Here is a 13,446-nt window from a genome sequence, read left to right as displayed (position 1 = left end):
CCTGACCACGCCACTCTGCCAGCCCTGTCACAGATGCATATGAGAAGCATGAGGCATAACAAACCTAAAAATTATTTCTTGCATATCAGTACATGCATCTAGTGCAAACTTTGACATGTTTTCAGTCATGCATCTGAAAACTGCACTAGAAAACTGCAAATACAGAACAAATACCATGTCATATTAAATGGTAAGAAATTCAATATTTTGAAAAAAATAGATTCTATGAAGTAACCATTTAATAAATACAAATATTGACATATTTCACGTTTTCATACAGGAATGGTCTGGTTTGCAGATTAGACACAGGAGCATAGCATAGAGATAGAGATAGGGTGAGATTGAAAGTGGAAATCAAAGATGAAGTTTGATAGGCAGAAAAGGGACTAGATTTGCAGCAGTAATCAATAACAAAATAGAATCTCGGAATTTGATATTATTGAATTACTACTGTGTAATGTAATAGCTATACTTGTGAAATTAAATTGGAAAGACAGTAAGATCATGTGAGAACCTTGGCATTTATGCAAAGAACATTGATTTCAATAACAAAATGATGGCATACTATATTTTAGCTATTTCACATTCTACCGTTGCTGTGGAAAATCACATGGAAACCCACAGTCAATCAGAGCGTGCTTACCGTTTTGTCTTTGAAAAGGAGTCCACCCACATACCAATGTCCGCCCTTTGCTGTATGCTAAGATAAACGTCACGTTTACGCAAGAGTGAGTTGGGATGAAATTGATCAACAACAACCACATCCAGCCCTGACGCAGGCAGGAGACGTTGGACCACAGCTACAGTTCCCGTTTGAAAAAATAAAATAAAAAGCTAAATAGCAAACGCAGAGGTAAGTGGACGACTAATTAAAGAATACAAAGATTAGCTTTCACTAACGATTGCTCAGCAAAAAATCTGATGTATTATTTGTATTGGTCAATCAGTACGTTGCGTATTTATTTATATTTTGGTGTTGTGCCGTGTAAACGGGTGTCTGTGATTTTACTAGCAAATTCAATCAATAATACGCCAAAGAATAAAACACCGCAGTGAAAAACAAAAAGCCATTTTGTTAGAAACAAATTCACCTGACCCTACCCCCCACTTCACAATGTAAAATGGTAGGCCACAGTTTAAATGGACGGCTGCTTTTATCATTCTGTGTAGTATGTAAGTAGTTATTAACAATGAAAAAAAAAAAAAAAAAGCTTTTTTTTCATACGGATGTTGTAATTAGTTCGTAACAAACACCAATGCGGACTAGTACTTGTATATACTTTACAATAACCTGACACACCCAGTTCTGGTTTTAGTAGTTTTAAGCGTGAACAGTAGAAAAGAATAAATTAAAGTACATATAGTTTAAAAGCTCGACTGTAACATTGGATTATTTATTTATTTATTTATTTATTTATTTAGTTATTTTTTTTTGGGGGGGGGGTAAATACAATGTTTTTACCATGGTTGCATAGTTACTGTCACACCCTCTTGTGTGCCGCCTGTTATTGTTTCACACTATACAGAAGTACTCGCACTGTTTTTGGTTAACCCTAAGGATACATTTGACGTTCAATAATGCTCTTTAGCCCGTGTACTTCGAACAAAGTAATAACATTATTTCTTCTGTTACACTGGTAATATCACAGGGCCACCCTTTCCCCGGTTATATACTTTTAATTTTGTGGTTCCAACCATGTCCATCTTTATTTAATTGTACTGACCAGAGCCTTGGTCCAACACAGGTGCTCAAATAATTAGGGAACTGATTGCAATGGACTAAATGGACAAGTGATGGTTTAAAATGGGCTGCAGTTTCCTCTTACCTAATGATTTCAAACAGTGTATTGCTTTTTAAAAACAAATCGCAGGACCCAAACCAAATATACCCAGGGGATGGGAATGTGACGAAGTTGCTTATATTATGAAGTTATGTTGGAACTGTTTTTTTTTGTTTGTTTTGTTTTTAAATCAGGAAATGCATTACATTTTTCAGTTGTCTGTTTTTCCTTTACAGAATGTCTTACCCAGGATACCCACCTTCTGGTTACCCTCCCTCCAACCCTGGATATCCTGTAAGTTGTTTTTTTTTTTTTTTTTTAAATAAATTTATATATATATATATATATATATACACATATACATATACATACACACACACACGCACACACAGTGCCTTGCAAAAGTATTCAGATCCCTGACCAATTCTCTCATATTACAGTATTACAAATGGTACACTGAAATTTTGTTCTGTTTGATATTTTATTTTTAAACACTTAAACTCAAAATCAATTATTGTAAGGTGACATTGGTTTTATGTTGGGAAATATTTTTAAGAAAAAAAAAAACTGAAATATCTTGCTTGCATAAGTATTCAACCCCCACACATTAATATTTGGTAGAGCCACCTTTTGCTGCAATAACAGCTTTAAGTCTTTTGGGGTAAGTATGTACCAGCTTTGCACACAGTGTCGGAGTGATTTTGGCCAATTTTTCTTGGCAGATTTGCTCCAGGTTGTTCAGGTTGGTTGGACGACGCTTGTGGACTGCAGTTTTCAAATAGTGCCACAGATTCTCAATGGGATTGAGATCAGGACTTTGGGCCACTGTAGGACATTCACCTTTTTGTTCGTGAGCCACTCCAGTGTTGCTTTGGCCTTGTGCTTGGGATCATTGTCCTGCTGAAAGGTGAATTTCCTCCCAAGCTTCAGTTTTTTAGCTGACTGAAGCAGATTCTCTTGCAGTATTTTCCTTATTTTGTAACAAGATGCACAGTCCCTGCTGATGCGAAGCATCCCCACAGCATGATGCTGCCACAACCATACTTCACTGTAGGGTTGCTGTGTCTTGAGGTGTGGGCAGTGTTAGGTTTGTGCCACACATAGCGCTTTGAGTTTTGGCCAAAAAGCTCTATCTTGGTCTCATCTGACCACTAAACCTTTTCCCACATCCAGCTGGGTCACTCTCATGCTTTCTGGCAAACTCCAGACATGCTTTCAGATGGTACTTTTTGAGTAACGGCTTCTTTCTTGCCACCCTCCCATACAGGCCAGTGTTATGCAGAGCTCTTGATATGGTTGACTGGTGCACCATTACTCCACTCCCAGCCACTGAACTCTGTAGCTCCTTCAAAGTGATTGTTGGCCTCTCTCTGGCTTCTCTTACAAGTCTCCTTCTTGTTTGAGCGCTGAGTTTTGAGGGACGGCCTTTTCTTGGCAGTGCCTTGGTGGTGTGATGCAGCTTCCACTTCCTGATTATTGATCCAACTGTGCTCACTGGGATATCCAAACACTTGGATATTATTTTGTACCCTTTCCCTAATCTATGCATTTGTATTACTTTATCTCTAACTTCTGTAGAATGCTCTTTGGTCTTAATTTTCCTTCAGATTCACAGCCTTACCAATGATCCTTCAACAGTGGGGTTTTTATCCAGAAAATGTGACAGCAACTTTAATGGTTCACAGGTGGAGGCCAATGGTAAGGTAATTGTGTCCTCGTTAGGGCAATTTCTTTCATCGGTGCAAACTGGGAGCTTCCACAGCACAGGGGTTGAATACTTATGCAAGCAAGATATTTCAGTTTTTTTTATTTTTCTTAAAAATATTTCCCAACATAAAACCAATGTCACCTTACAATAATTGATTCTGAGTTTCAGTGTTTTAAAATAAAATATCAAACAGAACGAAATTTCAGTGTACCATTTGTAATTCAGTAATATGAGAGAATTGGTCAGGGGTCTGAATACTTTTGCAAGCCACTGTGTGTGTGTGTGTGTGTGTGTATATGTATATATATATATATATATATATATATATATATATATATATATATATGATTTGAACCCCTACTTTTAGTGCTGATTTTGAATGTTAACCTTCTGAAACCACATGAAACCACACACTACATCTAAATGTCTCCACCCGAACTGACATTTTGTACAAATCTTTTGTTCTGATTATTGATTGAATAGCTTTTGGGTGTGAGTGTGCAGAGATGGGTGTATCATATTACACATGATGCAACTTTAACAAGTGAAATGTCCTAGGATGATTGCGATGGTATGTACAGCTTTGGAAAAAATTAAGAGACCACTGCAAAATGATCAGTTTCTCTGGTGTTACTATTTATAGGTATGTGTTTGGGTAAAATGAACATTTGTTTTATTCTATAAACTACTGACAACATTTCTCCCAAATTCCTAATAAAAATATTGTCATTTAGAGCATTTATTTGCAGAAAATGACAACTGGTCAAAATAACAAAAAAGATGCAGTGTTGTCAGACCTCAAATGATGCAAAGAAACTAAGTTCATATTCATTTTTAAACAACACAATACTAGTGTTTTAACTTAGGAAGAGTTCAGAAATCAGTATTTGGTGGAATAACTCAATGGGTGACATGTTTGGGAAGTATGCAGGCTATGGAAGAACTGGGACATTTTCAGCTTCCAGAAATTGTGTACAGATCCTTGCGACATGGGGCCGTGCATTATCATGCTGAAACATGAGGTGATGGCGGCAGGTGAATGGCACGACAGTGGGCTTCGGGATCTCGTCACGGTATCTCTGTGCATTCAAATTGCCATCGATAAAATGCAGTTGTGTTCGTTGTCCATATCTTATGCCTGCCCATATCGTAACCCCACCACCACCACCACCATGGGGCACTCTGTTCACAACGTTGACATCAGCAAACCACTCGCCCACACGATGCCATATATGCCATCTGCCCGGTACAACTGAAACCTGGATTCATCCGTGAAGAGCATGCTTCTCCAGCGTGCCAGTGGCCATTGAAGGTGAGGATTTGCCCACAGAAGTCGCTTACAACGCCGAACTGAGGTCAGGTCAAGACCCTGGTGAGAACGACGAGCACGCAGATGAGCTTCCCTGAGACGATTTCTGACAGTTCGTGCAGAAATTCTTTGGTTGTGCAAACCCAGAGTTTCATCAGTTGTCCGCGTGGGTGGTCTCAGACGATCCCGCAGGAGAAGCTGGATGTGGACGTCCTGGGCTGGCGTGGTTACGCGTGGTCTGAGGTTGTGATGCCGGTTGGACGTACTGCCAAATTCTCTAAAATGAATTTGGAGGCGACTTATGGTAGAGAAATGACCGTTCAATTCTCTGGCAACAGCTCTGGTGGACATTCCTGCAGTCAGCATGCCAATTGCATGCTCCCTCAAAACTTGAGACATCTGTGGCATTGTATTGTGTGACAAAACTGCACAAAGTGGCCTTTTATTGTCCCCAGCACAAGGTGCACCTGTCTAATGATCATGCTGTTTAATCACCTTCTTGATATGCCACACCTGTCAGGTGGATGGATTATCCTGGCAAAGGAGAAATGCTCACTAACAGGGATATAAACAAATTTGTGCACAACATTTGAGAGAAATAAGCTTTCTGTGCATATGGAAATTTTCAATATTGGAAATGGGACTGACCCTTCGTGTTGCGTTTTATATTTTTGTTCGGTGTATTATTGCATTACACACAGTTTTATCCACGACTTAAGTTATCCGCGGCTCTCTGACATGTTTTATCTCTGAAATAAGCCAATGTAGAATTAATGCCTGCTATACATGCGCATGCACACGCACACAAAGATACGTGCGTCAGCCTAAAACCTGTGGAGTAGACATCAAGACAGCAGTGCAACAGATGCAGGGATTCCTTTGTTGGTATGAACAGCAGAATGATGCATATTCTGTAAAATTTGTACTCCAGAGGCAGTTATTTAAAGCCCAGAAATGAAGGACTATGATGGACTTTCTCAAGGTTCAAAAGAACGACTTGCAGCAGTGAACTGTTTATAAGAAGTTGTGTTAAACAAAAAACAAAAAAAACACATACACTTCTGTTGGTAGGTATTTTGTTGAAACGTAAGAAGTTAAAATTACACGGCATGCTTGTTTTATTTAGTTGTAAATACATAAATAAATAGAATTGTATCTGTTTGAAATACCAGAAAACTAGCAACCATTATTTAATATTAATGCGTGGAATAAATTAACGATAATATCTTCTGATATTTGTCTAGGTGCTAGACATACACGTCTTATGTTACAGGCAAATTGTGAGCTCTGATGGGCTGAATAGCTTATTCCTGTTGTAAAATGTTTTATGATTTTGTAGTATATTTATTTCTTTTTGGTAACAACAAAAGCTACGGAAATGGGGTTAGAGGTGCATCACGTTTTGAAAAGATTTGGCTAGGTGCAACACTGTCAAGTAAACTTAGAAAACATTGTTCTGTCTGTAGTATATTGCATACATCTTCAGTATACACTAATTTGGTTTACATTAATAGTTTCTATTTTATTCATGCATTCTAATCACACGCAATGACACCTCATTTATCCCCGGATTTGAGGTGTACTTGGTGCTCTGTATTGTTTTTTGTTATTTTGTCAGTTAAAGTCTTAATGCAAAAGCTTGTTTTAATGTTGCCTTTATTACGCCAGCCACAGACCCGCGCTTACAACTGTTTTGTCATATTTTCTACATTCTTTAAATTCTCATATTAATAAACCTGAACCCAGACAGTAAAGAGAGACCCCGGTAGCGTAGGGTACCTGTGCTGACCTCATTATTTATATATATAATGTCAAACCTGCTCATAAGACCACCTTTAGCGACCACTTAAAATTCCTCCCAATGATTGTGCTTTAATTAACTGTATTAAGCGACCACATGTTTTAAAGCCCTCACACATCAGACGCGATGCAATGAGCGACGCGAGAAAATCAAGAAATCTATGCTTTTCTATAGTGCTGTTCACACCAAAGGGGGGGGGGGGGCATTCGGGCGACAACTGCACAACTAATCAGTCAGAGAACAGCTTCCTGTCATGTGGTTTGAAATCAAACAGTTTCACTTTGTGACGGGGTGCCCACCCCTTGCGTGTATTAAATTTTTTATGTAGGTATTCATTTGTTATTGTTAGAACAAAACACAAATGCACTGCTTTTCATCGTCGACTTAATAAATAATCTTACCAGACGGCTTTCATCCGTCCGCACATAAACACAATATATTTATATACTACGACTACTACTACTAATAATAATAATAAATGAATACCTACATAAATAATAAAATGCACCAAAGGGGTGGTTACCCCGTCAAACACTTTCACTGAAAATGGAGGTGAAGATTCTACTTCCAGTACCTAATTTCCCTGACCTATAATAAGCCATTTTCTATTGCGTTTGTTAGTAATCATACTTCCTGAAAGATCGGACAAATTTCTAGCTGTCGTGTCGTTTCTGTGATCGCGTCTGGTGTGCACTGTGTTTTCGCAGCGAATTTGTCGTGTCGCCTCAGTAAAAATTGTTGTGTCTGGTGTGTGTGGGCCTTAAAGCGACCAGCAACCACAATTCTCTTACCCAGCAACGGACTCAAACCTGTAATAAGCACCATTACACAGGGCTATTGTTTTAAATCCTAAATTCAAAGGAATACGTTAACAATTTTAGTTGTCTTTTATCAATAATTGCTCCAATGGAAGATTTACCAAGTTTAAAACAAGCAGACTTCATACTCCTTGTTACTATCATGTGTCATGCATTTTCCACTGTATTTGGTGTATTATTTAATGTATTATGCTACTGTCATGTATTATGTACTTTCCACTGTATAATGTATTATGCATTGTTTGTTTTTTTTACTGTATTATGCATTTCTCTGTATTTGAAGAATTATGGATTTTCTTGTATTTACTGCATCTTGTAAAGCACTTTGTGATGGTGGTCCACTATGCAGTGCGTTATATAAAGTAAAGATTTATTGGTTGATTTTATAAGCAATTGTTATCCAACAATTAAGGTGTCTCTCTGTAGAAGATCTATCATTTTTACCAGTTTGTGCTGCACAAAATTACATTTTTTATAGAGTAACAAATGTCCCCTTCCCCTCCCCCAGTCAATGTGCTTTTATTAATCTGCCCTAATACATATTGGGGTGTGTGTAAAATGTTCCCTTGGTAAATACTAACCTGGTGTGTGTGTGTGTTTTGTTTTTTTTAAGCCTCAGGGCAGTGCTGATCCTTCCTTTCCTGGTGCAGGCCAGTACCCCTATCCCGGGGGGGCTCCAGGAGGCTACCCCCCAATGGGTGGAGGAGCTTACCCACAAGTCCCAGCAGGGGGGTACCCCGGAGCTGGGGGATACCCCACACCGCAAGGGGCCGGTGGATTCCCTGCGCCAGGGGGCTACCCTCAGGCACCTGCTGCAGGTGGATACCCTTCTTACCCTGGAGGTAAATGCACGTGCTTTTAAAGACCTTATCTGGGAGGCAGAGTTTAATAAGGCAGAAGTGGCAGGATGGTATCCTGGTGGAAAGGCCTGCTTTATGGGGCTGAAGGTGTATGTAGCAGAATAAAATAAATACTTGGACAAGCGTTTCAATTAGTAGGCTTTTTTACTGTCTTCAGATCTGAAGGCATTGAAAAAGACTGCTATTCAATGTTGGCTATTGAATTGAACTCTTTGTAGTCCATTATTCTGCGGCTGTCAGGCTGGTCCAATTCATTTTTGTGAACAAAATTAAATTTCAGACCAGGTGCTTTTCAAATTGAAGCAGTGATTTTATTTGCATAAAAAGAAAAAAAAACAAACAAAGCAGTGTAAGTCCAAAGGGTACTATACAAAGACAACAGTGTCAACATTTTGAACAGAAACCATGTTATTTATATATTAAATAAATAAATAAATATTTAGCGGACGAACAAAAAAAAAAAAAAAGTAGTTTCACAATTTGTTTTTGCTTGAATCTATTTCAGTATATAATATATACTTTTTTAGAATAGTCAGACAGGTACAGAACTTTTTACAAATCAATTACACTGTACTAACAAACAAAAAAATGAACTAAACTTTCATCCATATAATCCCCCCCACCCCATTGTCTTTCTGGTACTGCACAGTCTTTGGTGCTCTTTTGGCAAAATGTGACTTTCCATTCAGCCTTTCTTCTCTGTCTGATGATGGACGACCACGTTTTCTTGAGCCAGGGTTGCGAGCATTTCCCACCAGTAGTACCAGTAAGGTTTTATGGTGAAGAGATAGCTGTCCTGATTCCACAGTCATCAAATTGAACAGGATAACACTGTTCACAATTGCTACTTCCAGCAGCCAAAAGAACATCTTCCTCCACCACTTCAGAGATTTTCTTGTGAAAGCATAGCTGGCACAGTAGTGATCCAGCCGGAAGGCTTGTCCAGCTCTTCAGTTGCACCTGTCTTGATTGTGCACTGTACCTTCTCAAAGTCACTGCCATGGAAGGTGCACTAGCCTTTAGTTCTTCCATCCTAGCACCATGACCTTGTTGTCCTTGCTGAATGAGACTTTTAAGTCTGAGCCCTTGCTTCACTGGTACTGGCAGTCCTCTTCTGTTGGCCATTACTGTTCCAGTAAGGTGGATTTTTATTTTTAGCAGTTCCATGGCCAGGTTGTAACCTGTGTGAAATAATCCTTCCTGTGAAGCCAACGGTGCTGTCATCAATGCAAATGCCTCCACCTGGGATAAATAGCTCTCGACATTTTGTGTCTATGTAGCTGACCACATTCCTCACCTGTTGTCCTCTGCTAACAAAAGAAGCCTGAGGCACCTGGGTGAGGAAGGGCAAAGGTGCAGTGTCCAAAAGATATGCAAGAAACGTAATCTCTTGAATACATCTTTGAAAAACATCATTCTGTCGGCCCTTTCCTCTGAGAAATATTCTTTTATGTCCATTTTTACATTGTCCCATATTCAGCAGAACACCAAAAAATGCCTTCATCGCCTGTAACGTAACAGGTTTCCAGGAGTTCCAAATAGAATTATGACGCAGCGGTCCTGTTAGTTCTACACTCGCATGTCTATTGGTTTCATTTACAATTTCAGTAAACAAAGCATTGGTGAAAGAGAGTTGAAAAAAACTCCAGTGCAGTCCTCAAAGTAGTACTTCCTTGAAATCCCTTATTTATCACAGTAAGTGTGAGTTTTGTGAAAGCATCTGCACTTAGCGATGCGCGTCTCCGTTTGCCCTCTGGCTGTGCATCTGGTTCGTAGTCACTATTCTCAAGAGTCCTCAGTAAGTGAAAAATGTACTTCCTTGTCACTAGATTAATCAAAATCATCATCCAAACTGCTTTCATCTACTTTCTGCTCCATCCATCATCTGTACAGGTTCTTCAGGCTGCCTTGACTTTCTCAGCGTTGTGCCATGTTTACTCTGTGCGTCTCAGTCGGTTCGATTCGGCTTTGCTCAGCCTGTATATGGTCTGTTCGGTTGTTTCCGCCACCTTTCCTATCAGAGACTATTAGGAAATGACTTGTCTCGGCTTCTTAAACACAACACATGCAGTGTTAGATCATAGTTTTCGGCAATGTCGGACAGAGTCCGACATAGGACCGCAAAGGTTTAAGGCTGCATTCACACTGGGTCAGTTTCAAACAGACTTGGTCTGGTTTGTTTAATTTGAAACAATGTATCAATGTACTGCTCACACTTATCTGCGAGCAAAGGGACCAAGTTTGTTTGTATGCGAGCTAAAGTCGTGTGTTTTTTTTTTTCTTTGGTCCCTTTCTGTTTTTTATCAGGACTGAGTTAGTTTGTGTATAAAATGAAGTTTGCAACTGCACTCGGCTCGTTGTATATGGTTTGTGAACCAGGTGCAAGGCATATTGAAAGAGATGACAGCTATTGGTGTATTGCTCTGGTTTAACAACATTTTTTAGATTCTTGCTTATTCAGGGCAGTAGTCTTCATTCAATCTGTTCATATCCCTCCACCTCCCGCAGTCGCCACCTTTCTTAAAATAGCCCATGCTTAACTACTGGGGTCTGTAGTCTTGCCCAATCAGCCAGATAATGGACCCTCAAACCAAGTGGGTTTCATGTTGATTATTATATTCCATAATAATCAAATGCCAGTCACTACAAATTCTGTATCATTTGGGATTTGTCTGAACTACTAAAATGTGCTTTGTGTGAAGTGCCTTATTGCGTTGAAATAAATGGTTACTTCTAATAATTATTTATTAAAGTGACAGTTCAGCCATATTTTGAATGACTTGAAGCAATGTTAAGCGGAGGCGTGGTTCTGCCTTGATGATGATCGTGTTTTTCTTGCTAGCTCCCGCAGGCCCAGGGTATGGATTCCCTCCAGGAGGTCCAGGCTATGGGGGCTACCCACAACAGGCTCCCCAGGGTTATGGAGGACAGATGCCTCAGCCAGGTAGACCTGTTACTCAAGTCAAGAAAAATTAGCAGTTGCTCTGTGATAATGTTGTATTTTGCTGCACGCATTGCAGTTAGTGTAAGATGGCCATTATTTTTGGTTGTATCTTTGAGGGACAATCTGCATATAGCCAGAGAGAGAGATTGATTTTTTTTTTTACTCTTTACTTTTTTTACTGAAGTGATTAGAAGAGGGACCTCCATTTGTCTTAATGCTCCAAAACTGATGGCTGTCTTTGGCAATAAGAGAAAAAAAAGAAACTGCATTAGGTCTGAGTTGAGAATTGTCTTTTTAATACAAGTCTCCCAATTCCAGGATACCCAGGTGGACCTATTCCAGGCCAGCCCCCAGGACCCGGCCACGCTCCTGCACAGGTATGCCACATACTTTTGGTTATGATTTGTTTACATTTGTTATGCAAGCTAAAGTTAATTACTAACTAAGACTGTTGGGTAATTTATTTAACTTTTTTTTTGCAACATGTCCTTCTTTCCTTTTTTAAAACATTTTCTTTTACTGCACAGGGCTTTGGATATCATTTTCCTTCTAAACAAATGTAGTCACCTCTGTAGTGACACCAGCCAAGTTATAAAGGATGGAGACAAACCACAGACCCCTCAATTTTAATCTCAGTGAAGAAGTGATCCCAAGAACTGCCCACCTGGTCTTGTTTAACATATATTGTAACTGCCCTTTTTTTAGACTGTAACTCCTTTATATGGATGGTCCTTTTTTGTAACTTATTTGTTCTTTATAATATGGTTTATCCTTTTTTTCTAACTTGGCTGTACATGTACCATTTTCTAAATGATGTTTACTGTGTCTAGGGACACGGTAAAATACAGCACCATGTGAAATGTACTGTTCTACACAAACCTCTAACTTTGAAAGGATTTGTGTGCTGAATTTTAAGGTTCACCATAAGGATAATTCCTGGTGGAACTGGCTAGTGTCCCCTCACTGATAATGGTGGTAAGCACTCAAACCAACGGGATATTTTATTGGTCTTCTTAACTAGGTACTGTTGTCTTTCCCACCCCTATTATGTTCTGTGTGTTTTCATTACCTGAAACAATCTGTACTGTTTTTTATTAATAAAGTAGACTGGAGATATGCTTGATCAATTTTAATGTTTAATTACTTTTACATTTGGTACCTTTTCAATATTAAAGTATTACTGCTGCTGTGAGAAATCAATTGGTTTGATTGAAAGACCTTGCCTAACACTGCTAGATTCCTTAACTTTTTTCTTGATGGTCCCCCATGTGTTCACAAAGGAAGAAGTTCAGTTGTACTTTTATATTGAGTTCAGTGCACCAGTGTTGGCCCACCCACTTTCGCTTTGCTTAAATATTAATGGACAAAGAGCAATGTGTTTGCTGTCAATGCAACCTGTTACTAACTGCATTTGAAATATTAATGAATCATGAAATTGTACAACCTCTTCCTGAAATTACCCTCAGGGTCTATGTACCCTCCTCCCACCTAAACATTGGTTGTCTAGAAAACTGCATTCTAACCACATAGGAAAGTGCATTCTATAAACTATCCCTCTCTTGAATTATATGTGCACCACCCCATAAATCTTCTCTGAAGTGCACTTACAATTATATTATAGGTTTCAAATGTGCAGTTTTTGTAGAGACGTTACATCATTTCTATTTCATGCCATGTGGTACTATGCTAGGTTAAAGTTTTCAGTTGTTAATTTCCTACCCTAGTGTAGAACCAGATATCCTGTTTTAAAATGAAAATACAAGCTTGCTATAATATAAGTTTCTTTAAAAAAAAAAAAAAACTGCATGTGTGTGAGTTCTTAACATAAGTGACTTAAGTGTAGTTATCTGGAGAGTTCATATTTAGTTTGTTCAGATCTAATGATTTTTTTTCTTCATAAATATTGTACAAAAAATAGCAAACTTATTTTTCCTAGACTATTGGAAAATAAGAATTATACTGTATTCTGCAGTACAGCAAATCCATCACTGTTATTTTTAGTGCACTCTGTTCTGTATTTCAAGATGCTTTTCCCTAGGAAAAGCAAGCAATGTATTGTTCTTTCATGAAGTCTGATACCTACTCTATAGTAAGGGTGTACCATTTTAAAAACACAAATATTAAGTAAACAAAGAACAGGAAAATGACGTCTCTGGGATCTTCGTGCAAGCACAGTGCTAAGCAGAGCAGAAAACTAATATGAACAATACTGTGAGGTCCACCAC

General features: G+C 38.8%; 1 protein-coding gene across 2 annotated transcripts in view; it reads left to right on the top strand.

The window, feature by feature from the left end:
- The first annotated feature begins 697 nt into the window (after positions 1–697).
- LOC121321892 (annexin A7-like) overlaps positions 698–13,446 on the top strand; it is a 29,459-nt gene continuing 16,710 nt past the window's right edge. The window contains exons 1-5 of one of the 2 annotated variants that reach the window (XM_041261233.1): positions 698–853; positions 2,018–2,075; positions 8,031–8,259; positions 11,120–11,221; positions 11,540–11,598. In XM_041261233.1, the coding sequence (XP_041117167.1) occupies positions 2,019–2,075; positions 8,031–8,259; positions 11,120–11,221; positions 11,540–11,598 (447 nt within the window). In that variant the 5' untranslated portion in view covers positions 698–853; position 2,018. The remainder of the gene's footprint in view (positions 854–2,017; positions 2,076–8,030; positions 8,260–11,119; positions 11,222–11,539; positions 11,599–13,446) is intronic. The other variant, XM_041261234.1, reaches the window with a different exon arrangement.

The sequence above is a fragment of the Polyodon spathula genome, chromosome 10 (genome assembly GCF_017654505.1).
Source record: "Polyodon spathula isolate WHYD16114869_AA chromosome 10, ASM1765450v1, whole genome shotgun sequence".
NCBI classification, from domain to species: Eukaryota; Metazoa; Chordata; class Actinopteri; order Acipenseriformes; family Polyodontidae; genus Polyodon; species Polyodon spathula.
This window is presented reverse-complemented; position numbering and strand designations above follow the sequence as displayed.